Source organism: Musca vetustissima, unplaced genomic scaffold, assembly GCF_032173495.1.
Source record: "Musca vetustissima isolate MV318-11 ecotype Yass unplaced genomic scaffold, APGP_CSIRO_Mvet_v1 utg13303, whole genome shotgun sequence".
NCBI classification, from domain to species: domain Eukaryota; kingdom Metazoa; phylum Arthropoda; class Insecta; order Diptera; family Muscidae; genus Musca; species Musca vetustissima.
The window spans coordinates 102,516-121,999 of record NW_026874376.1 but is presented as its reverse complement, the minus strand read 5'-3'; the positions used below and the strand labels follow the sequence as shown (position 1 = coordinate 121,999).

General features: G+C 33.1%; 1 protein-coding gene across 1 annotated transcript; it reads left to right on the top strand.

Moving 5' to 3' along the window:
* Positions 1 to 9,734: 9,734 nt before the first annotated feature.
* On the top strand, positions 9,735 to 19,484 carry LOC133333368 (protein yellow). The gene is made up of 3 exons (XM_061541682.1): positions 9,735 to 9,955; positions 18,383 to 18,740; positions 18,807 to 19,484. The coding sequence occupies exons 1-3, from the start codon at positions 9,738 to 9,740 to the stop codon at positions 19,482 to 19,484; spliced, it is 1,254 nt and encodes a 417-aa protein (XP_061397666.1). The 5' UTR covers positions 9,735 to 9,737.

Below are 19,484 nucleotides of genomic sequence, written 5' to 3'. Positions count from 1 at the left end.
TGTGCGATGGAAATGAAGCGCATTCTTGGGTGCGCGTGCTGAGACCTGTTCGAATGTCCAAGGTCTGCGACCAAAATGTTTGCGTGCCCAAGACTTTAATACACCCTCCAGAATATTTTCGCGATAATATTCGCCATTTTTACAAACTGCTGGGCAACGAATGTTTTCTCATCGAAGAAAACCAAAGCGCCTCTTTAGCTATTTTGAGTCTATTTCCTTTCTGTTGCGGTGTAAGTTCTTGCACTTTTTGGAATTTCAATGGTTTCACCCCAAGCTCATTTTTCTATCGGACAAGTGGCTTAGCAGTCTGAAGTTGGTTGCAGTTTTTTCATCTCACCCTGTATGTTTTTCTGAGGGGTATAGAGTAAAGTATGTTAAGTTTGATTAAAATCAATTTAAATAATGATATAGTTCCGATACATAATTTCGGTCCATTTTATCTAAATAGTGCACCAAACAACCAATGACCCCACCTATTATTAATTACAACAGAGATCGCGCAAGTAAAATATAAAGTTCCTCTGCATCGTAAATAAATGTCAAAAAATATGGTGGTGAAAAATTTGTCATCAAAAGTGGCTGCAATTCCCGGTTTCCAGTAGTTTTCATCATATAATTGGAAAACATTGTTCACATAGGTGAGTAATATCCGCTATATAAAGATCCCGCCCGTTTTTTTCTCATGTCTGATGTTTTATCTTCTCAAACTCATTGGCTGTAGTATAGTTCCACGTTGGGTTCAGCCAAACCGAACATAACGCCATTTCACTTGTTACTTTTGCTACTTTCCTCATTTTTTTATTTTTATGGTATTTATTCTGATGTTTTACACGGAATAATAAAATACTCCTCAGTTTACAGTAGATGCAATAAAAACATTGACCGATTTCAACGTCTAACTTCATTTCAATTTATTCTCACTCAATTTACAAATCGATGTGTCAATGAACATCGTGGTATGCCATCCAAAAATAAACAGAAATTTCAATAAAAAAATCCTGCTGCTACAACGAATAAAATGTTTGTGTTGTCAAATATACCAACAAATGTGATAAAAAACAATGACACTGGACGTGTGTCAAAAAATATGTATATTAAATACAAACCCGTTCCGTCAGTCGAGCATCGCCACCAACTACAGCACGAGACTTTACCTGGACATTTAACAAATATTTTTTAATGACTTTTTAATGTCAGCTTGCATAAACGTGAAATTATTAAATATAGTGAAGTCATGTTATGACGGACAACAAATTGAAGATATAATAATATTTTGAAAATATACTTCAAAATCTTAAAAAATCTATGTAAAAAAATTACCCTAAATTTCTAATCCTCATCCATACTAATAAAAGAGTAAAGTGATTGGTCCAAATGAGACAGATAAGGCTGGGTTTTTGGAAATACCGACTAGAACGGTGTAGGAAGTTTTAGAATTTTGTACTAAGTGTACTAAATTTGGTACAATTTAAATTGTGGGTGAATCGATAGAGTTGGAATCCTGAAATTTGGAATTGGAAATTCGGAATTAAGATTGGGGTATGTGGGAAGTATTAGAAATTCGTATTTATTATTGTTAATGTAGGTAGTTATGGCAATTTATATTAATGTTTACTAACTGGTACTTAATTTGGATTTGGGACAAGCTATATTTGAAATTTGGAAATTTTACAAGAGTACAAAGGGTAAAAAATGACACCATATTTTGTATAGAGCTAGATTTCTTTTGCGGTCAGAATTTGTGTGTAGGGTTGGGTACTATAAGAGAACATTGGTACTAAACGGTTCTAAAAGTGTTAGGTATTGGGTTTTAAATACTTCCCACATTCGCTAACAAAGTAGCGGGTATATGCTAGTTAAGTATAATTGAGTATAATCAAATTCTACGGTAAATTTCTAATTTAAAATTAATTTGAATATTTTAAGTCTAGAGTAATTTGTGTTAATTGTCATGAAAATCGGTTCAGATTTAGAAATAGCTCCCATATATATTTTCTTTCGATTTTTAGTTAATCATTAATCATCATTATTATGAAAAGTTGATATCATGACTTTAAAATATGTCAGTAAAAACATTACCCTACAAACGGAGGATTTCTAATCCTCACTATGTTTACTGTTGAGTATAATAAATTTCTACTGTAAATTACTAATTTAAAATTAATTTGAATATTTTTTACCGCTACCTCGCACAAGTGTTGAACATTCCTGCATTTAAATTTAGCATAATTTTTGTTATTAATAATTAGCAAATTGTTTGTTTTTATATTAATATCCATTTTATGTGAACGGAAAAAAACATTAAAATACAATTTCAACAAATATCCATATGTTTATTTGTAATTAAATTAATTATATAATTTATGATATTGATAAAATACTATTTATTTGTAACTTTTATATATCCTTAGAGAAGGTTTAAAGCATAACAATCAGATTCCGACACAAATGCCATTCTACACCGGATCCTAATCTATACCGATTTTAAAAATTGCATCTGTTGTATTACAGTGTGATGTAGTACAAGTATTACAGTGTGATGTAGTGAAACACATATCAAGCATCGAATAAATTGTGGCAGATCCGTGCACTATGTATATAAAATCGGACGAAAAGATATGAAGGACCTATATCTAAATCTGAACCGATTTTAAGAAAACTTAATTCAGTACACTGTGCAAAATCTTGTCTCAATCGGACAAATCTTTTGAGTTTTGTGCACCATTTACCTAACATCGGTCGAAGCTATATATGGGAGTTGTATCTAAATCTGAACCGATTTCGACAAAACTTTACAGACATCAAATTGGATTTAAGGGGACCCCACCCATTCTCGGTTTCAAAAAATTTAATTTTTATACCCTCCACCATAGTATGGAGGGTATATAAATTTTGTCATTCCGTGTGTAACTCACCGAAATATTCATTTCCGACCCTATAAAGTATATATATTCTTGATCAGGGTAAAATTCTAAGACGATCTAGCCATGTCCGTCCGTCCGTTTGTTGTAATCACGCTATTTTCCGAAGGAATTGAGATACGGTGCTGAAATTTTGCATAGGGTTGTCTTTTCTCTGTAGGCAGGTCAAGTTCGAAGATGGGATTTATCGGTCCACGTTTAAGCATAGCTCCCATATAAGGGTACTCCCCAATTTTTGGTATTTTGGGGTTCTTGAGCGCGTTTTTCAACCGAATTCGCTGAAATTTGGTACATTGGGTTCTTATTGGGTACCAAATATTTCCACTAAAAATTATAAATATAAGTCCATTTTTTCTGGTAGCCCTCCTAATTTTCAGTATTTTGGGGGTTTTGGTCGTATTTTTCCACCGAAATGGCTGTAATTTAGTACTTTGAGTTCTTAATAGGTTTCAAATCACTCCACAAAAAATTATGAATATAGGTCCATTTTTTCTGGTAGACACCCATATAAAGGTACCCCCAAATTTCGGCATTTTGAGGTTCTTGAGCGCGTTTTTCAACCGAAATCACTGAAATTTTGTATTTTGTAGCCATATATGGAAACACATCTCCCTACCAAAAATTATTAATAGTCAACCCCTTTTAGGCGTAGTCCCCATATAAATCCATTTTTTATATTAATATAATTATCTGATTTTTCCGTTTTGGGTTTGGTTGTAATCATTTCACCTGCGAACGATATCGAGATAAAAAAACTAGAACGTACGGTTCGATAATGAACTATATGTGAACTATAGTCCGCATTTAGGCTTAGCCGTAGCACCTGTGTGGGAGGTACCAGAAGGCATGGACCGATAGTCCCCAAATTCGGACTTGAACTAAGTTTGGAAGACATAATAAGATGGGATACAATCAAATTTTTCTGAAACGGATTTGGTCCAAAGAAACATGGGGTCTAGAACCAATATTTCGATGAGGCACATTTTCACCGTGTGATAGTGTATACACACTAATTAGCCATAAGGCTGAGGGTATAACTTTCTATTAAAAATTATTGTTTACATAATCGGTTTGTAGATATGTCGGTATAAGTCCATTTTTTTGTATGTTCCCCATATTTTCATTTCAAGTACCTGCCAGTATATCTATGGTGGAGGGTATCCAAAGTTCGGCCCGGCCGAACTTAACGCTTTTTCACTTGTAAAATCTTCAAATATATATGTGCAAAGTTACAAACCTTAACATTCATTGGTATTCATTTACCAGCTCATTTAAAATCTTAAAAATAAAAAATCAAGATAGGGGGGTTGGGGGAGTGGGGTTCCCTTAATTCAGTACGCTGTGCAAATTGTTGCCTCATTTGATACATTGCGCTCATCCTGAGTACCTTAAAAGAGGAGGTGGAAGAAAAGAATGTAGGGGTAGAATTAAAATAATTGTCATAGCTAAAACAGAATAGATTTTTGTCAAAACTATCGATTTTGGTGGTATCTAATTCGGAGAAGAAGGTTTTTTTGTTTTTTGATTCTTCATATGTCAAGATCGCTACAGGATTTCTTCCCAATTGATAACTATGACGTAAAAACTCCGACCAGATGGATTTTCAGATTCTGTGCTCAGATTCGTCAAAACACCTTCTACCTTCTAATCTTGGGGATTTTGCCAATGAAATATCCAACAAGTAGTCTTACACAGTCCAGAATCTGAAGATCTGGCTGAAATTTTAGTGGAGACAATCGATTTGGATCCAAGGCAAAAATACTAAATTCTTGATTAGGGTATGACGATCTAGCCATGTCGGTTCGTCTGTTGTAATCCTTCTCCTGAAGAAATTGAAAATTTGAATAGGGGTTTCTTCTGTCTGTAGACAGGTCGATAGCCCCCCATTTAACGGAACCTCCAAATTTGCGTCCTTTAAGAGATTTTGGACCCATTTTTAACCGAATTCGTTGGAATTTAGTATTTTTCGGGTAGCCCCCATATAAGGGTCCATTTCGGTATTTTATCGAAACAATTACCTAAATTATCAATATTGGTAACATTTTTGGTGTAGCCCCATATGACGGTACCCCCAAATATTCGGATCTTGAGAAACTTTATTAGTATTTCTGATCTCCAGTGGGATCCAAGATATTATTGGAAAACATTGTTTGCATATGTTCACTCAATTTTAAGATCTCGTATATAAATATACTTTCCAACATCATACGTTGTAGTATATTACCACGTGCCGGAGGATATGAAAAGTTCGGTCCGGTCGAACTTAACGCCTTTTCAAATTGTTTAAATTACAGCAACTTCGATGGGAATATGCTTCTACAACCCTAAAACCGGCTATACCCAAACGTGGACCAAATACCGTGAGGGTATCGTTATATGGGGGCTAACCTAAAAAGTGGGTCATTATAGATCATTTTTAGTAGGAGAATTTACTATCCAATGATAACCCAAATTAAAGTAAATAAGGTTGATAAATTTGGCCCAAAGCTTCAAAATATCGACTATTGGTGGTACAGTTATAGGGGACGTCCCTTAAAAGTGGGCCAAATATCCTAATAGTGATAGCAATGTATATTCAAAATTTCAGAATTCTAGCTTCAATACTGTGTGATCTATCATGATTTCAACAGACGGACTGCAGACAAGCAAAATGACATGCCGACATAGAATTGTACACAGATCAGGAATATATATACAGTCGAATTCGGATAAGCGATAGCCGGTGTATCGAAAAAATCGATTAATTGAAACTTTAAGTTTTATATTAATGTTTCGGATTAATTTTCTAACACTTTACTTTGCTTAAAAGAAAACCCGGTAAATTGAAAATCTGTACTATAAGAGAAAGACTTTTTTGTTGCAAAACACAAATATATATGAAACCAGCACCATTTTTCCAATCATCCAAGCAAATGTCTACAAAAAAAAAGAAGTTCTTACTCAATTAATTTTATAATATGATTAATAAATTTCACGAGTTTTCAGATATTGATTGAAAACTTCGTTTAAGCACAAAGAGTTTCGCTTATCCGAAGTTCTTTTAATTGAAAATCCTGCTAAAGAGAAAAAAATTTTCTGAAATTAGACGTTTTCGCTTAACCGAATTCGACTGTATATATACTTAATGAGATCTGAGGTGAATATTTCAAGGTGTTACAAAAGATGGAGGGTATATTAATAGAGAGTTGCACTACAAAATTGGTGGTGAAATTAATGTATATTAAACTTTTTATTTTCACAGAACCTCATTGAAATATTAATCTTTGATTCATTTCTCTTATACTCCCAATTACGCCAGTTCAAAAGATAACATTATTTCGAATAAAATATGTCCTGTCTTATTTGCTTACAAATTTTCAATTTGAATTTATTTGTTTATTCATATTTCATTTCCTTATTTATGAAAATTTAAGCAACAACAAAAACTGGTTCATATTTGTAATTCAAAACTAAATTCGTTTCGGTTTTAAGGCTTCTTTGCTTGGATTCACCTTTTTTGCATTAATAATCAGACTTAATGATTTTTCACACTTTTATTGCTGCACAAAAATGCAAAACAAAATATAAATCTAATTATAATGCTGCCGAAAGTATGAACTTTTTATCTGATATCTTATTTTAGTTTTACTAAATAATCATGATTAAGAGAATGATCGGTATACCAATATCAGCAGTTGGTCTGGCTATAAATAAAATCAAAAGTGCCCTAATTTAGTTTACCAACACATTACAACTGCAGATGTTATTTCGTTGGCCTTTAATATTTCCGGATATCCATTTCAGGGCAACAGACTTATGTAAATACTTTTGTGTCATTATATTGAAGATAATTTATTCGATTTCTCATGAAAATAAGCCGTTGAATATTAGGTCGTATCGTTTTGCAAAAATTTAAGAAAAAATTGCGTTTGAATTTTGCTACAGTATATTTGATATATTTCATATGTACCATTTTGTTTATTAAAATGAGTATTTTTGTTTACACTTCGACTCCCTAACATATCAGCAAATATGAATAATATATTATCGAAACTAATTTCCTTAGGTCTAGGTTCATAATTATTTCTAAGGTACAGTAGAACAGCTTGTTCCCTTAGATGTGTTTTTTACATACACAATGCTCCAGCTCTACGAAGAACTTACGGCTTTCATTTTTTCCCAGACTTGGAGATTTGCTCAGTTTGTTGAAGAATTGGGTGAGATTCCAGGTTCGGATTGGTTAGATGTTGCAGAGAGTATCTGCCGGATTAGAAATAGAAAATCGCCAAGTATGGGAGGGAGGAATGTTTGAGATCGTTAGCTGCCTTCTTTAAGGTTGATGCTTATGCGGATGATTTGCTCATCATGATTCTTGTACTCTTTTATCGATTGAAATAGCATGTTGATACCGTCAGCCGCTTTTTGCGTCCCTAATGGGTGGATCTAGTATATATGAGGGATTGTTGTTGCCTGTGCAAATTATGGTTGGTTGCTTGGGACAGAAAAGTTCCTTCGTTATCAGCAGGTCGATTTCCAGTATGTCATACTGACAGATGAGTTTTAAGTCTGGCTTGGCGAGGTGCCGGATTATGGTCTCAGGCCTGTTGGAGTATGATGTTTGTAGGTGGTGGATACAACGGCATTTACATTAGAACTTTTTTACCGGGTTAACCTACTTGATGAGGATTTATTTGACATATATGCAAATGAATTGACAATTGAAACCCACTGGGTTAACGAAATACGGTTAAATGTAAACGTACTATAAGATTGAAAGAGGGGGGCATACCAATTTCTTCGTGAAGCAATGATGGTTTTCTGCTGCTTTTCTTCTGAACGAGAGTGGATCTCTAATGTGTTTTTGGCTGTCCCAAACGGATTGATGTGAGTAGGGGATGACAATGCATTGGAAGCATATGCTGACATAATGCGGCTAATAAAATATCATTACACATTTAGTAGTAGTACAAGTTTATTGTGGGTATAACGAATAGAGTGGCTGAGTAAGTGTTCATTAGGGCACATAAAGATGATCGCACCAATAGTTGCTTAAGTAGATTTTTCTCGTAAAACGTTTAGAAGGCAGACTGTACTTGGTGGAGGTGGTCTTTGTAGATAGTCACCCTGGAGAAAGGCGTTTATGCAGGTTGTGCCGGGTGGTAGTGGCTGCAATTAGATATATTCATCATGGACTGTTGTTATCGATGTCGTTTCCCTGTTTCCTATTGAGGATGTGGAGAAGACTATTAGTGAGGATGGCTTCGTTGAGTGTAGGCGTTGTGTTGTCCGTTGCCGCGGTCCGTGTGAGTTCTTTATTGTTTTATTTCTTTTTATACCCTTCACCACACTGTGGCACAGGGTATTATGTCTTTGTGCATATGTTTTTGTATTCGGATATCAGCTCAGACTTTGAGTTTGAGCGGAGATTTCCGTAGGATGAAATTTGGCACAGATATACATCCAAAATATATGTTCGCCGATTTTATGTAAAAGGCACACTAAACTCCCAAAGTTTTTTCGATTAAAACGAAATGTGGAATACCGAATCATATTGAGAATATAATGAAGTTTTAATGAAACTAGCTCAAATTTTGATATAGCTGCAATATATATTTTTCCCCCATTTCATCTAAATGGTGCACTATATAACCAAAAATTGTGCAATAGCAATGTCATCTTTCACGGGATGGCTTATTGTAATGCAATATATATATATATATAGATAGATGGACAAGTCGCTGCAGCATACATGCCAAATTTTCTTCAAATCTAATTTCATACAAATGGTCAGCCCAAGTTACTTTACCTTAAAAAAATCATATTAGGAGCATATGTTGTATATACCTAAAGCGGTAAAGTCGGACCCGTCCGACTTTTGGTCTTTCTTTACTGATTTAATAAAAATATTGGGAGGTTATATTAGGACTACCCCAAAAGGGGGCGAATATTATTAATTTTTGATAGGAAGATTTGTTGCCAAATCTGAATCAAAATTCCACCTTGTGGTGGAGAGTTTAGGTGGTTTTACACCAGAAAATCCCCCCAACTGTTCTCATTATCTCGATTAAATGAATTTTTACAATGTTAAGGAACAGGAAGTCCCAAACAAATTGTTTGCAGCACAAAATTAATTTGAAATTTTAATTTTTTATAAAAGCGTTTCATTTCCAACATACAAATATACATACTCGCTTAATAAACCAGTTTATCATAAAATACGATTTTTATCTCTTTTTAATTCTTGTAAAACAAATTAAATTGATATTTTTAACATATGTCACGACTTTATGTTTATCCGTCAACTACAGTTTAAACAAGTTCTCGCAACATTTCCGACACAACAAAAAAAAAATAATTGAATCTCTACATCATGTGTATCAAACATTTCTCCCAAAACCAAAAAAAAACTTCTCTCATTAGTCTCCCAAAATCTCTGTCCCCACTAAAAATAAATAATACTCCCTCGCTCTCCCTCTCTATCTCACTCTCTGAGATTTAAACTCAGCGTTTTAAGCCATGCAACAAACAGCTACCGAATACCACCAACATTTGATACATTGTTTGTTTGTGCTCACGTCTAAGCCAAGTTCTTTCGTTGCCAACAACAAACACACGTAGTGAGAACGATTTAAAAGGTTTGAAGCCCACGGTTGGAACAAACAGTTACAAACCAGCTGTGGCGAACGTAACACAGCTTCCAACGATTTATCGCGTAACATTCGGTGGAGTTGCTTTCGGTTTTGTTTTTAAAAACATCAGATCTAAGTGAACCGTTTCTAAGCCATTTAACAACAACAAAGAAATAAGTGAAGTGACAAAGACCAGAACAACAACAAAATGAAACTTTTACCATTATTTGTGTGCCTTATGGCCATAGTAGTTATTGTTGTTGAAGCGAAATTAGAAGAAAAATTCCATTGGAAACAATTAGAATTCGATTGGCCATCTGAAAAAGCTGAAAAAGATGCAATTGCCGCAAGAGATTATGTTCCAGAAAATAATTTACCCTTGGGTTTGGAAAAGTGGAAGAATAAATTATTTATTACAGTACCAAGGTAAGACAAAAATTGAAAGGTTTTAAAGTTATGTTCGTAGAATAGAACGGAAAATTCGACATTAAATTCGGCTGGACCGAACTTTAAAACTTCTAACTAAGCATTTCCATTCAGAAATAATTTAAATGAAATTTATTGTCATTTTTCTATCATAATGTAGAAGAAATAATTCACCGGCAACATTTTTCTTTAGAAAATATATGTGGGGTGATTACCAATTTATTTGGAAAAAGTGCGAAATTTGATAAAAATAGAAAATTTGATGTATATACCCAAATTAGAGATATTTGTTTTTACCAAAAAAAATGTTGTGTTTACAAAAATCTTTTGTTTTGTAACTAATAGTGAAATTCGATATAGAATGGTTTTGTCTTTGACCAAATATTCCAAATATTATTGAACATTTCGAGACGTAACTGGAAGCTGTTTTATTAACACTTACTGAAACCAACAAAGAATTTGTGCCAAAATTGTTAATTTTATACTGCAAATTTCTAAAAAAAAACTATTCAATTTAAATATACAGTTTGTTTTGAGAAAATAATGAAGTTTCATATTACTTTCATATAATTTGGTGAAAAAAAGTACTGCGAAATTTTTATGAAAAAATTGCTAATAATTTGAATGTTTGTCACAAATTGACATCTATATATACCGCAGAAAGTTAGGTTTTCGTGGTTTCTTTTCAGTAGTTTTTTGAGTTTAATTTTTTTTCCTCGAAGTTAAGGTACATTTTGTTGTACCTAGACCATAATTAATAATAATTACAATTTAATGACTATAGAAATAAATCACTGATGACCTCAAAAAACGTTTTCTTTACAATCAATTCATATTATAATAAACATTTTTATATGAAGCACAAATGTAAATTCCACAAAAACACAAATGTAAATTCTCCTTATAAAGTAGTAATTTGTAGATGTATCTAAATATTTTTTTTATCAAAATTTCTGCTGATGAATATTGATTACTGGCTTCCGAATAACGACATCAACTATTGCAAATGACTATCAACACCTTAATGTCTTAGCTGTAATGTAAATTGGGGAATTTGGAGGCGTATAAGTCATGATAATAAGTATACAACCCAATGTACAACCAGTGATATAGTCGGACGGGGCTGACCATAACTGCAACCTTATTGAACATTTCAAAGCGATCAGCGCTGTAGTTCCGCTCTGTAGAGCGATAATGGGTTACTAAATAACATGCGAATATTTAGGTGTAACTCCCACATCCGAGCACATATACATTGGTATTAATTTAAAGGTCAACCACTCCGCTTGGATATAATATCAACTTCTCGGGTCTATGTCCTTCAGGGACAAATATATACGATATAGAATACAAATTTTGTCATTTTTCACACAAAAGTCAGGGTCCATTCGACCCGCTAAATATTGACCGATCTTTATCAAAATAGGCTTATTCTTTGGCCCAATCCTCTTCTCCATGCAAAATTTCACGATGGTCGGGCCATTATTGCGGCCTCTGGAGCGACCAGAAAAACCGACAAAAATTTAGTATTTGGTCCATTTCACACCCTAAAAATTAACCCATCTTTCCCACAAACAATAGGGGTCTTCATTGGCCAGAACCCATCATACATGCAAAATTTCGTGAAGATTGGTCCATAACTGTGGCCTGTATCGTGTTTACAAATTATAATGGACAGACGGACGGACAGACATGTCTAGATCGACTCAGCTAGTCGAGATATGACGATCGGTATACATAAAAGTGGGTCTAGGACCAATATTTCGCGGCGTTACAAATTTTTGGGGCTGCACAAAGCTATAATACCCTGACAACATAGTTGTGTAGGGTATAAAAATTGGTCTGGTTCAGAATCTGAAAAAAACGATAGGGCCAATATTTTATGAAATTATTCATATGACTGATGGCATGGACTCCTTGTAATTTCGCGGATTTATACAGTTAGAACTGAAAATAGTTTAAGACTTTTTCTTGGTGGGAATTAACAAAAGTTGATTTGTCCGGACCTAAAGCCATATAATATTTAAATAAATATTTATTAAAACTCCACGATAGATTACCGATAATTTTTAAACATGCTTTTGACCACACTCTACGACCTAACGAATCATGTTCAATTATCAAGATTTTGAATAAAAGTTAAGAGTGATATCAGAGCTTCTTCAAAATTTATTAAAATTATTATTTAAATGTATTTGGTTCCCAAAGGGCAATAGACTCACATCTTTTTCGCTACGAGTATTTTATCTCTTCATAAAATATTAATTTATTCCCATTCCTTAGAAATAGAATTTATTTACACATGGTGGCGTATGACTAGTCAATAATCATACGATGACAGGTCTAATATTTAATTAATATTGTTTAAAAATCCACGCTAAAGTACTGATTATATTTGAAAAATAAGTTTTCTAACGTTCTGACGAATGACGAAGAGTTGATAAATTAAATTTCTGTTAAAAGTATTTTGAAGACACCTAACGAATCATTTTCAGTAATCAAGATTTTGCATGAGAGTTAAGATTAATATTCGAGCTGCTTCAAAATTTATTGAAATTATTTATTTAAAATAATAATAAATAATTGTAATAAATTTCTTAAATATAATGGGAGTATTCACATTTTTCAGAAATAATTTATTGGTACATGGTGGCGTATGAATAGTGACAGTAGTCATACGACGCCAGGCATTTTCATCAAGGGGTCGTGCAGCTGTTATCACCAAAAGTTAATTATCAATTTATATAAAAAGTTACATTTTTTATGCGACTCATGGCAATGCGGAAAATACATTGTGATATTATATTCATGACTCATGTTAATTTCCCATCCCGGATTTATTTTAATGTTCTTTAAAATGTTGATGTATTTAAAAATTACTTAATTAAATAATTAATTTGCCAATTTTTACATATTAAACATTTACAATGAAACTTTGTTAATTACATTTTCTGTCTCCACCTCTCTTCTTCCCTTTTGCCACCCATTCCAAACGAAAATCCAACTATAGAATATCTAATTAATGACTTCTAATTTTTTGCATTTCATTGTAGTTGCTTGTCATCGAATCGAAAAATCAAAAAATCTATTTAATATTTATGACTGAGTTAAATTGGTGGAACTAACCATCATTAGTTCTGCTGCTTTGTTTTGTTTGCTACCAAAATTTTGTGTGAATTAATATTTTTTCGTTTTATGATTCCCAGAATAATTAGCGTCCAATATAGCAGAACTATCGAACGTCATAAATATTCATTGAAAAAAGTGAAATTTTTAATATATTTTGTTGTGGTGAATTAATTCATGCTAATATTCAAAACAAATAGAAGTGTGTTAAACTTTGTCTGAGTTTTGATATTTGGAAAATTTTTGTGGAATATATGAAATTATAAACAGTATTTGTGACTGAATTTTATTAAAAATATTTTTCCAAAATACTTTCAGATTTATAGTTATGGAATGTTAAAGAATATTTTTCTGGACGAAGTTGTAGGAAAAGCTGATAGATTTTTTTTAATTAACAAAAAAATATCGATTTGTATTCCAAAAGAAGAATATTAATAACCTTCAATGACTTATAGGCTTTTTCAATTCTCAACATGTTGACAGTTAAATTTGTAATAATTGCAAATTGCAGCATAAAGAAGTCGTTTCAAAAGAAAAGGCCAACAAAAATACACAACTTCTTTTACTATTCGTCGCATGCATACCAAATAGGTTGCAACTTCACATTCAGACTTCTAAATGGAAAAATCCACATTCTGACTATAAATTACTTATTTACAAAGAAAAACACAAAATTACTCCTAACCATTACCACTTGGATTGGCTTGTCACTCAAGTAGATATTTGTTTTGCGGTCAAAATCATTAAGATCAACAATTAAGCGGTACGGTTACGCTTGATTGTTGTTGTCTTCGTCAATATTGCAATTAATTACAAAAAAAATTGTCAAATGTTTACGTTTTGGCCGTTCCCATGGCTATCAAAATCTACCTCTAAATGCCATAAATAATTGCTAACGATATTTTCGAAGAGTCAAAATCAAATAATTAAAGGGAAGTAAGAAGAAGAAGAAAAAACGAGTTGTTTAAGACTCAATGAACGTGACATGCTGTTGCAGACTTTGGAATGATGTATTTAAAAACCTTAACTCGTATTTTAAAACCAGATTAATGTTTTGATAATATCTAAACAAAACAGTTCCTTATTTTGAAATACCCGTGGGAAGTAATAAACCAAATACGTCAGAATTAAATCCAAAGTCCAAATTTCTGTGACCACTCAGTTTAAGTATTTGAAAACCTATAACTCGTATTTTAAAAACCAATACTTACAATTTTGTAAAATTTGATATTCGATGCATTAGAGCTGACAACAAAACAGTTATATCAAAAAGTTAACTTTTAATTTTCTAAATACCCAGAATACCAAATTATAGCCAATGAAAAATGTGATTAAAGCCTTCAATAATAATCAGAATTAAATCCAACACATGTCCAAATTTTCTGTGACATATGTCAGTCTTCAAAACCACGAAATGTTTAATTACAGGCGAATGGAAAATGCGACTAAAACGGCTAAAAAAAGGGAAAATGGAGCGGAATTCTTAAACCAACATATTGACCGATATTCTAAGTTTTCAATACCTGAAATTCTAGAAACACTACCAGCGCAAAATTTCAATGTTCCAAGAAAAAATTGTGAATTCTATTGTGATTTCAACAGATGTTGAATGTTTGAGGGCAAGTTCTATTAACGTTAACAATCTGGACTTTGTCTTCCTGGATGATCTTATTAATAGACCTAAGTTGGGGATATACCAAGGTAGATATACAAGGTAGCCGCATCGGCGAATTTCTACAATAAACATCGCTTGTTGTATTTTGATATGTCAAAAATATTTTGCCAAAACAAACAGATTGACAAGATTTTTTTACACGAATTCTTGTAGAAAATGTTAATAAAAGTATTGCTAAAAAACCTCTTCGAAATTCGGAGATTTTCATTTATAATTTTGTTTTTTAATTTTTTACATTACAACAATATTTTTGACATTTATTTGCACCAACAGCTGGGCAGATGCGGCTACCTTTTTAAATATACATTGGGATATACAAATAAGTTTATCTTAAAATAATAAAGGAAAACGGCGTTGAAAATCAAGTTTGACTCTGATATTCTATTATAAATTGACATTTCACACAATGCCATTAATAAGGTCATACAGCGAGACCATCTGAAAATCAGCTGATTCCCATGTTTGCTGTCAAAATAAATTATTGTGAATTGACATAATGGAATGTAAACGTAAACATAGACCACATTTTTGACATTATGTGTCCGTAGACGATCATGCATGCATGACATCAAAATCGTATACGTGTGCATGAAGCTTCAGCGCACACGGTTCATGCATTCATTTTGCATTTGATTTCGTGCTGTACAGACAATATTGACAACGGACGAAACAATTCTTTCGATGTTGTCCTTGTGCTTACAAAATAGAGAAAATGCTGAAAAAAGGGCTGAGAACGACTGGCATACTTCCAACAACTCTATAACATTTTTCTCGCAGTATCCGACATCTCTATACAGTCATTCTCTTTGAAAAAAACGTCACAAGTGAGAACATGCATGATGCCTCCACCGCGCACACGTCAAAATCGAACGTCATGCATGCGAAAAATCAAATTTTTTTTTTATTTTGCTTCATGCATCGTAGGTGTGACATATACATACAAATTTCACTAACACCACAAAATGCATGTCATGCATGCATGACCGTGTACGGGCCACTTTAGACTTGAGAAAAGAGACCAGCTGGACATCAGCTGTCTATCAAGTTTGCTGTCAAAATCCATTATTGTGAATTTATGGTAATAGGTTACTAGTGTGTTAATGGGTTACTAAATAATATCTGAATACGTAAGCACCTGTAAATATTTAAGTGTAACTCCCATATCTATCAACTTCTCGCCTCTATGTCCTTCATGAGTAAATATATACGCCATAGAATACAATTTTTGTAATTTTTCACACAAAAGTCAGGGTTTATTCGACCCACTAAATATTGACCGATCTTTATCAAAACAGACATGCTTTTTCTTTGGCCCGTTCTACTTCTACATTTAAAATTTCGGGCCATAATTGCGGTCTCTAGAGCGACTAGAAAAGCCGACAAAAATTAAGTATTTGGTGCATATAATCCCCTAAATATTAACGGATCATTACCAAAAACAATAGGAGTCTTCTTTGGCCAGAACACATCCTACATACAAAATTTAATGAAGATTGGTCCATAACTGTGGCCTGTATCGTGTTTACAAATTATAATGGACAGACGGACACACATGTCTAGATCGACACAGCTAGTCGAGATATGATCGGTATACTTAAAGGAGGGTCTAGGACCAATATTTCGCGGTGTTACAAACTCTTGGGGCTGCACAAAGCTATAATACCCTGACAACATAGTTATGTAGGGTATAAAAATCCCCACTTCTAGGCCTAAAAGTAAGTAAATAAATATTGTTGAAATATCCACGCTTCTGGACTTGATAATAATTCAATGAAAAATTCTTTTTAAAACCATGATTCTAGACTTAATAATACTAAATAGAAGTCTTCGCTTGTAGGCCATAAAAAAAACTTGGAAAAAATATTGTTTAAAAAGCCAAGCGCCTACTTTTATTTCAAAAGTTGTTCTTCTTTAAATCAAAGCTTCTAGACCTGATAATACTTCAGTAAAATTATTTTTTTTTAATTCACGCTTCTAGACTGATGATCAGTCAAATATTCTTAAAAAATCTACCCTTCTAGGCCTGATTTTTTTCTACGGTTTTTAAATCAAAAATTTATATCAGTATGTGCAAAATTTTAGTCGTGCATATAACTCCTGTTTAATTCTCAGTTGGTAAATCTCCAGGAGTATTTCGTTTTGTTACCATAAGCATATCGGGGGTGAGGTCTCCTGCGATGTGCGCCTCATGTCAGTTTTCCATACGTAACTCTCTGCAAAGATTGAGTTTATTATTCTACTTTTCAGCAGTTCTTTAATCCTTTTATTCAGGAAAATCATTGCGTTACTTGCAGTCCTAGACCTATCAAAAACCGCGCAGAGATTTCTATTGCGAAGCATAAAAGAATTTTTTATGTTCCCACTGGAAAAAGCGCAAGAACAGACCTAATATATATTTTGTACATTCGTAAGGTTTATAAATATAATGCCGGTTTTAATACATTACAAATTGTTCTATATATCCATTATGATCTGTACAGACATCAATGGCCTTTATAACAATTTTATTGCCCAACAAATCAGTGACGCATTTAAATATGCTTAAAACCTCAATTTGTAGAATAAAATATTTGCTACTGTGGTTTTTGTATTGTTTATTTCCACCGAAAAAAAACAATAAATTATTAACAATTCGAGGTATTCGTGGTTTTCTGTGTGTGTTTAATTTTTTATTTATTTTGGCACTTCGTTTATGTTGTTGTGTCGAGTATGACGACACTCTTGAGATTTGTTTTTTTTTCTGGTTTACTATTTGGGATTCATTATCATTGCTACTGTGATTAGCCAATATGAACATTGTTTGGTTTGTTTTTAAATTTTTGTTGTTGTTGTTGTTTCTTTTAGTTTTTTTTTTTTTTTTTTTTTTGGTTCAATTCGTGGTTTAGAAGTTAATAATGCCTTGTTAGTTTTGACTTTGCAGAATAATTGATGAGGTCTTTGTTGTTTTTTAGGAAGAAGCCATAAAGAAGAGGTAAACACGAGTGCATGGTAATTTCAAAAATCTGTTATTATGTGTTTAAAAACAACAACAAGAGAAACGGAGTTAGGTTCCACCGGACATGATCTTTATATCCACACTATGGGGAAAATATAAAACTAACAACGAAACGGAAAAAATACAAGGACAGATAAAGTTAGCAATATCGAAAAAGAACTACAATACCTCAAAAAATATTAGCTTCTAGGTTTGATAATACTACCACAAAATATTCTTTATAAATCGATTGTGTTAGACCTCATAATATTTGCACAAATACTCTCTAAAATTCAACTCTTCTAGGCCTGATAATACTTGAACAAATATTCTTTAAAAACACACGCTTATATACCAGATAATACTTGAACAAATATTCTTTAAAAATCCACGCTTATAGACCTGATAATACTTGAACAAATATCTTTTAAAAATCAACGCTTATAGACCTGAAAATGCGGTTATATGCCTTACAATATTTCAATAATAATCTTTAAATATTCTCGTTTATAACCCTGAATTACTTCATAAACGAAACACAGGAATAAAAATCAGCCTTTCGATCCCTATTTCCATTTAAAAAAAACTGTTCTTAAAAGAATCCCTCCCCATATTCACAAATAATAAATGTATTTCTTTATTTTCGTTTCAGATGGAAATCTGGTGTTGCAGCTACCCTAAATTATGTTGAATTGGATACAAAAGAGAAAACACCCAAACTTCGTCCCTACCCCAGTTGGGAAAGTAATAAAATTCCCTCGGATAAATGTGAAGATGAGAGTGGTTGTGCGCTGAAAGATAATTCAACTATTATTTCCACATTCCGTATAAATGCTGATAAATGTGATCGTCTATGGGTATTGGATACCGGTTTGGCAGATATTCTGGGAGAAGGCAAACAAGTGACACCCAATGCTATTGCAATTTTTGATTTGAAAACCGATAAATTGATACGCCGCTTTACCATACCCAAGACTCAGATGAAAGAAGACACCTTCTTGGCCAATATTGTAAGTTAGATGGGATACATGTTTAAAAAACTTAATCCACTAATACGTTTCAATTTTTTATTACAGATTGTCGATTCAGAACGTTCGGAATGCTCGGATGCCTATGCTTACATACCCGATTTGGGTGCCTATGGTGTGATTGTGTATTCATTCCGTGACAATCATTCATATCGCGTGAAACATAATTTCTTCCATTTCGATCCATTGTTTGGTGACTTCAATGTTGGCGGTGTTAACTTCCAATGGACAGATGGTGTCTTTGGCATGGCAATTGGTCCTCGTAAGGCAGATCACACCAAAGATGTTTATTTCCATGCCTTGGCTAGTACCAAAGAATTCAAGGTCTCCAATAAAGTATTGCAAAACGAAACACATGTTACCAGTCCGGCTGCCTATTATGATTTCAAATATGTCGGTGATCGTGGTATGAATGGTCAATCCACAGCTGAAGTTTATGATCCACAAACTGATGTCATTTTCTATACACAAGTCAATAAGGATGCCATTGCCTGTTGGAATATCAAGAAACCATATCAGGCTGATAATCAAGGTCTAATTGATTCCGATTCACATACCTTGGTCTTTCCCAATGATATGAAAATCGATCCGGAAGGCAATTTATGGGTATTATCGGATAAAATGCCAACATATTTGTATAAGAAATTAGATCCCGCCGCTGTAAATTATCGCATATTGACTGGTAATAATCGTGATCTAATTAGGGGAACACCTTGTGATAAGTGA

Bases quoted from the DNA above. Each gene is read 5' to 3' on its own strand.
- LOC133333368 (XM_061541682.1), top strand. From the start codon at position 9,738: ATGAAACTTTTACCATTATTTGTGTGCCTTATGGCCATAGTAGTTATT. The intron at 9,956-18,382 runs GTAAGACAAAAA...TTTTCGTTTCAG, and splicing joins TTATTTATTACAGTACCAAG to ATGGAAATCTGGTGTTGCAG. The intron at 18,741-18,806 runs GTAAGTTAGATG...TTTTTATTACAG, and splicing joins ACACCTTCTTGGCCAATATT to ATTGTCGATTCAGAACGTTC.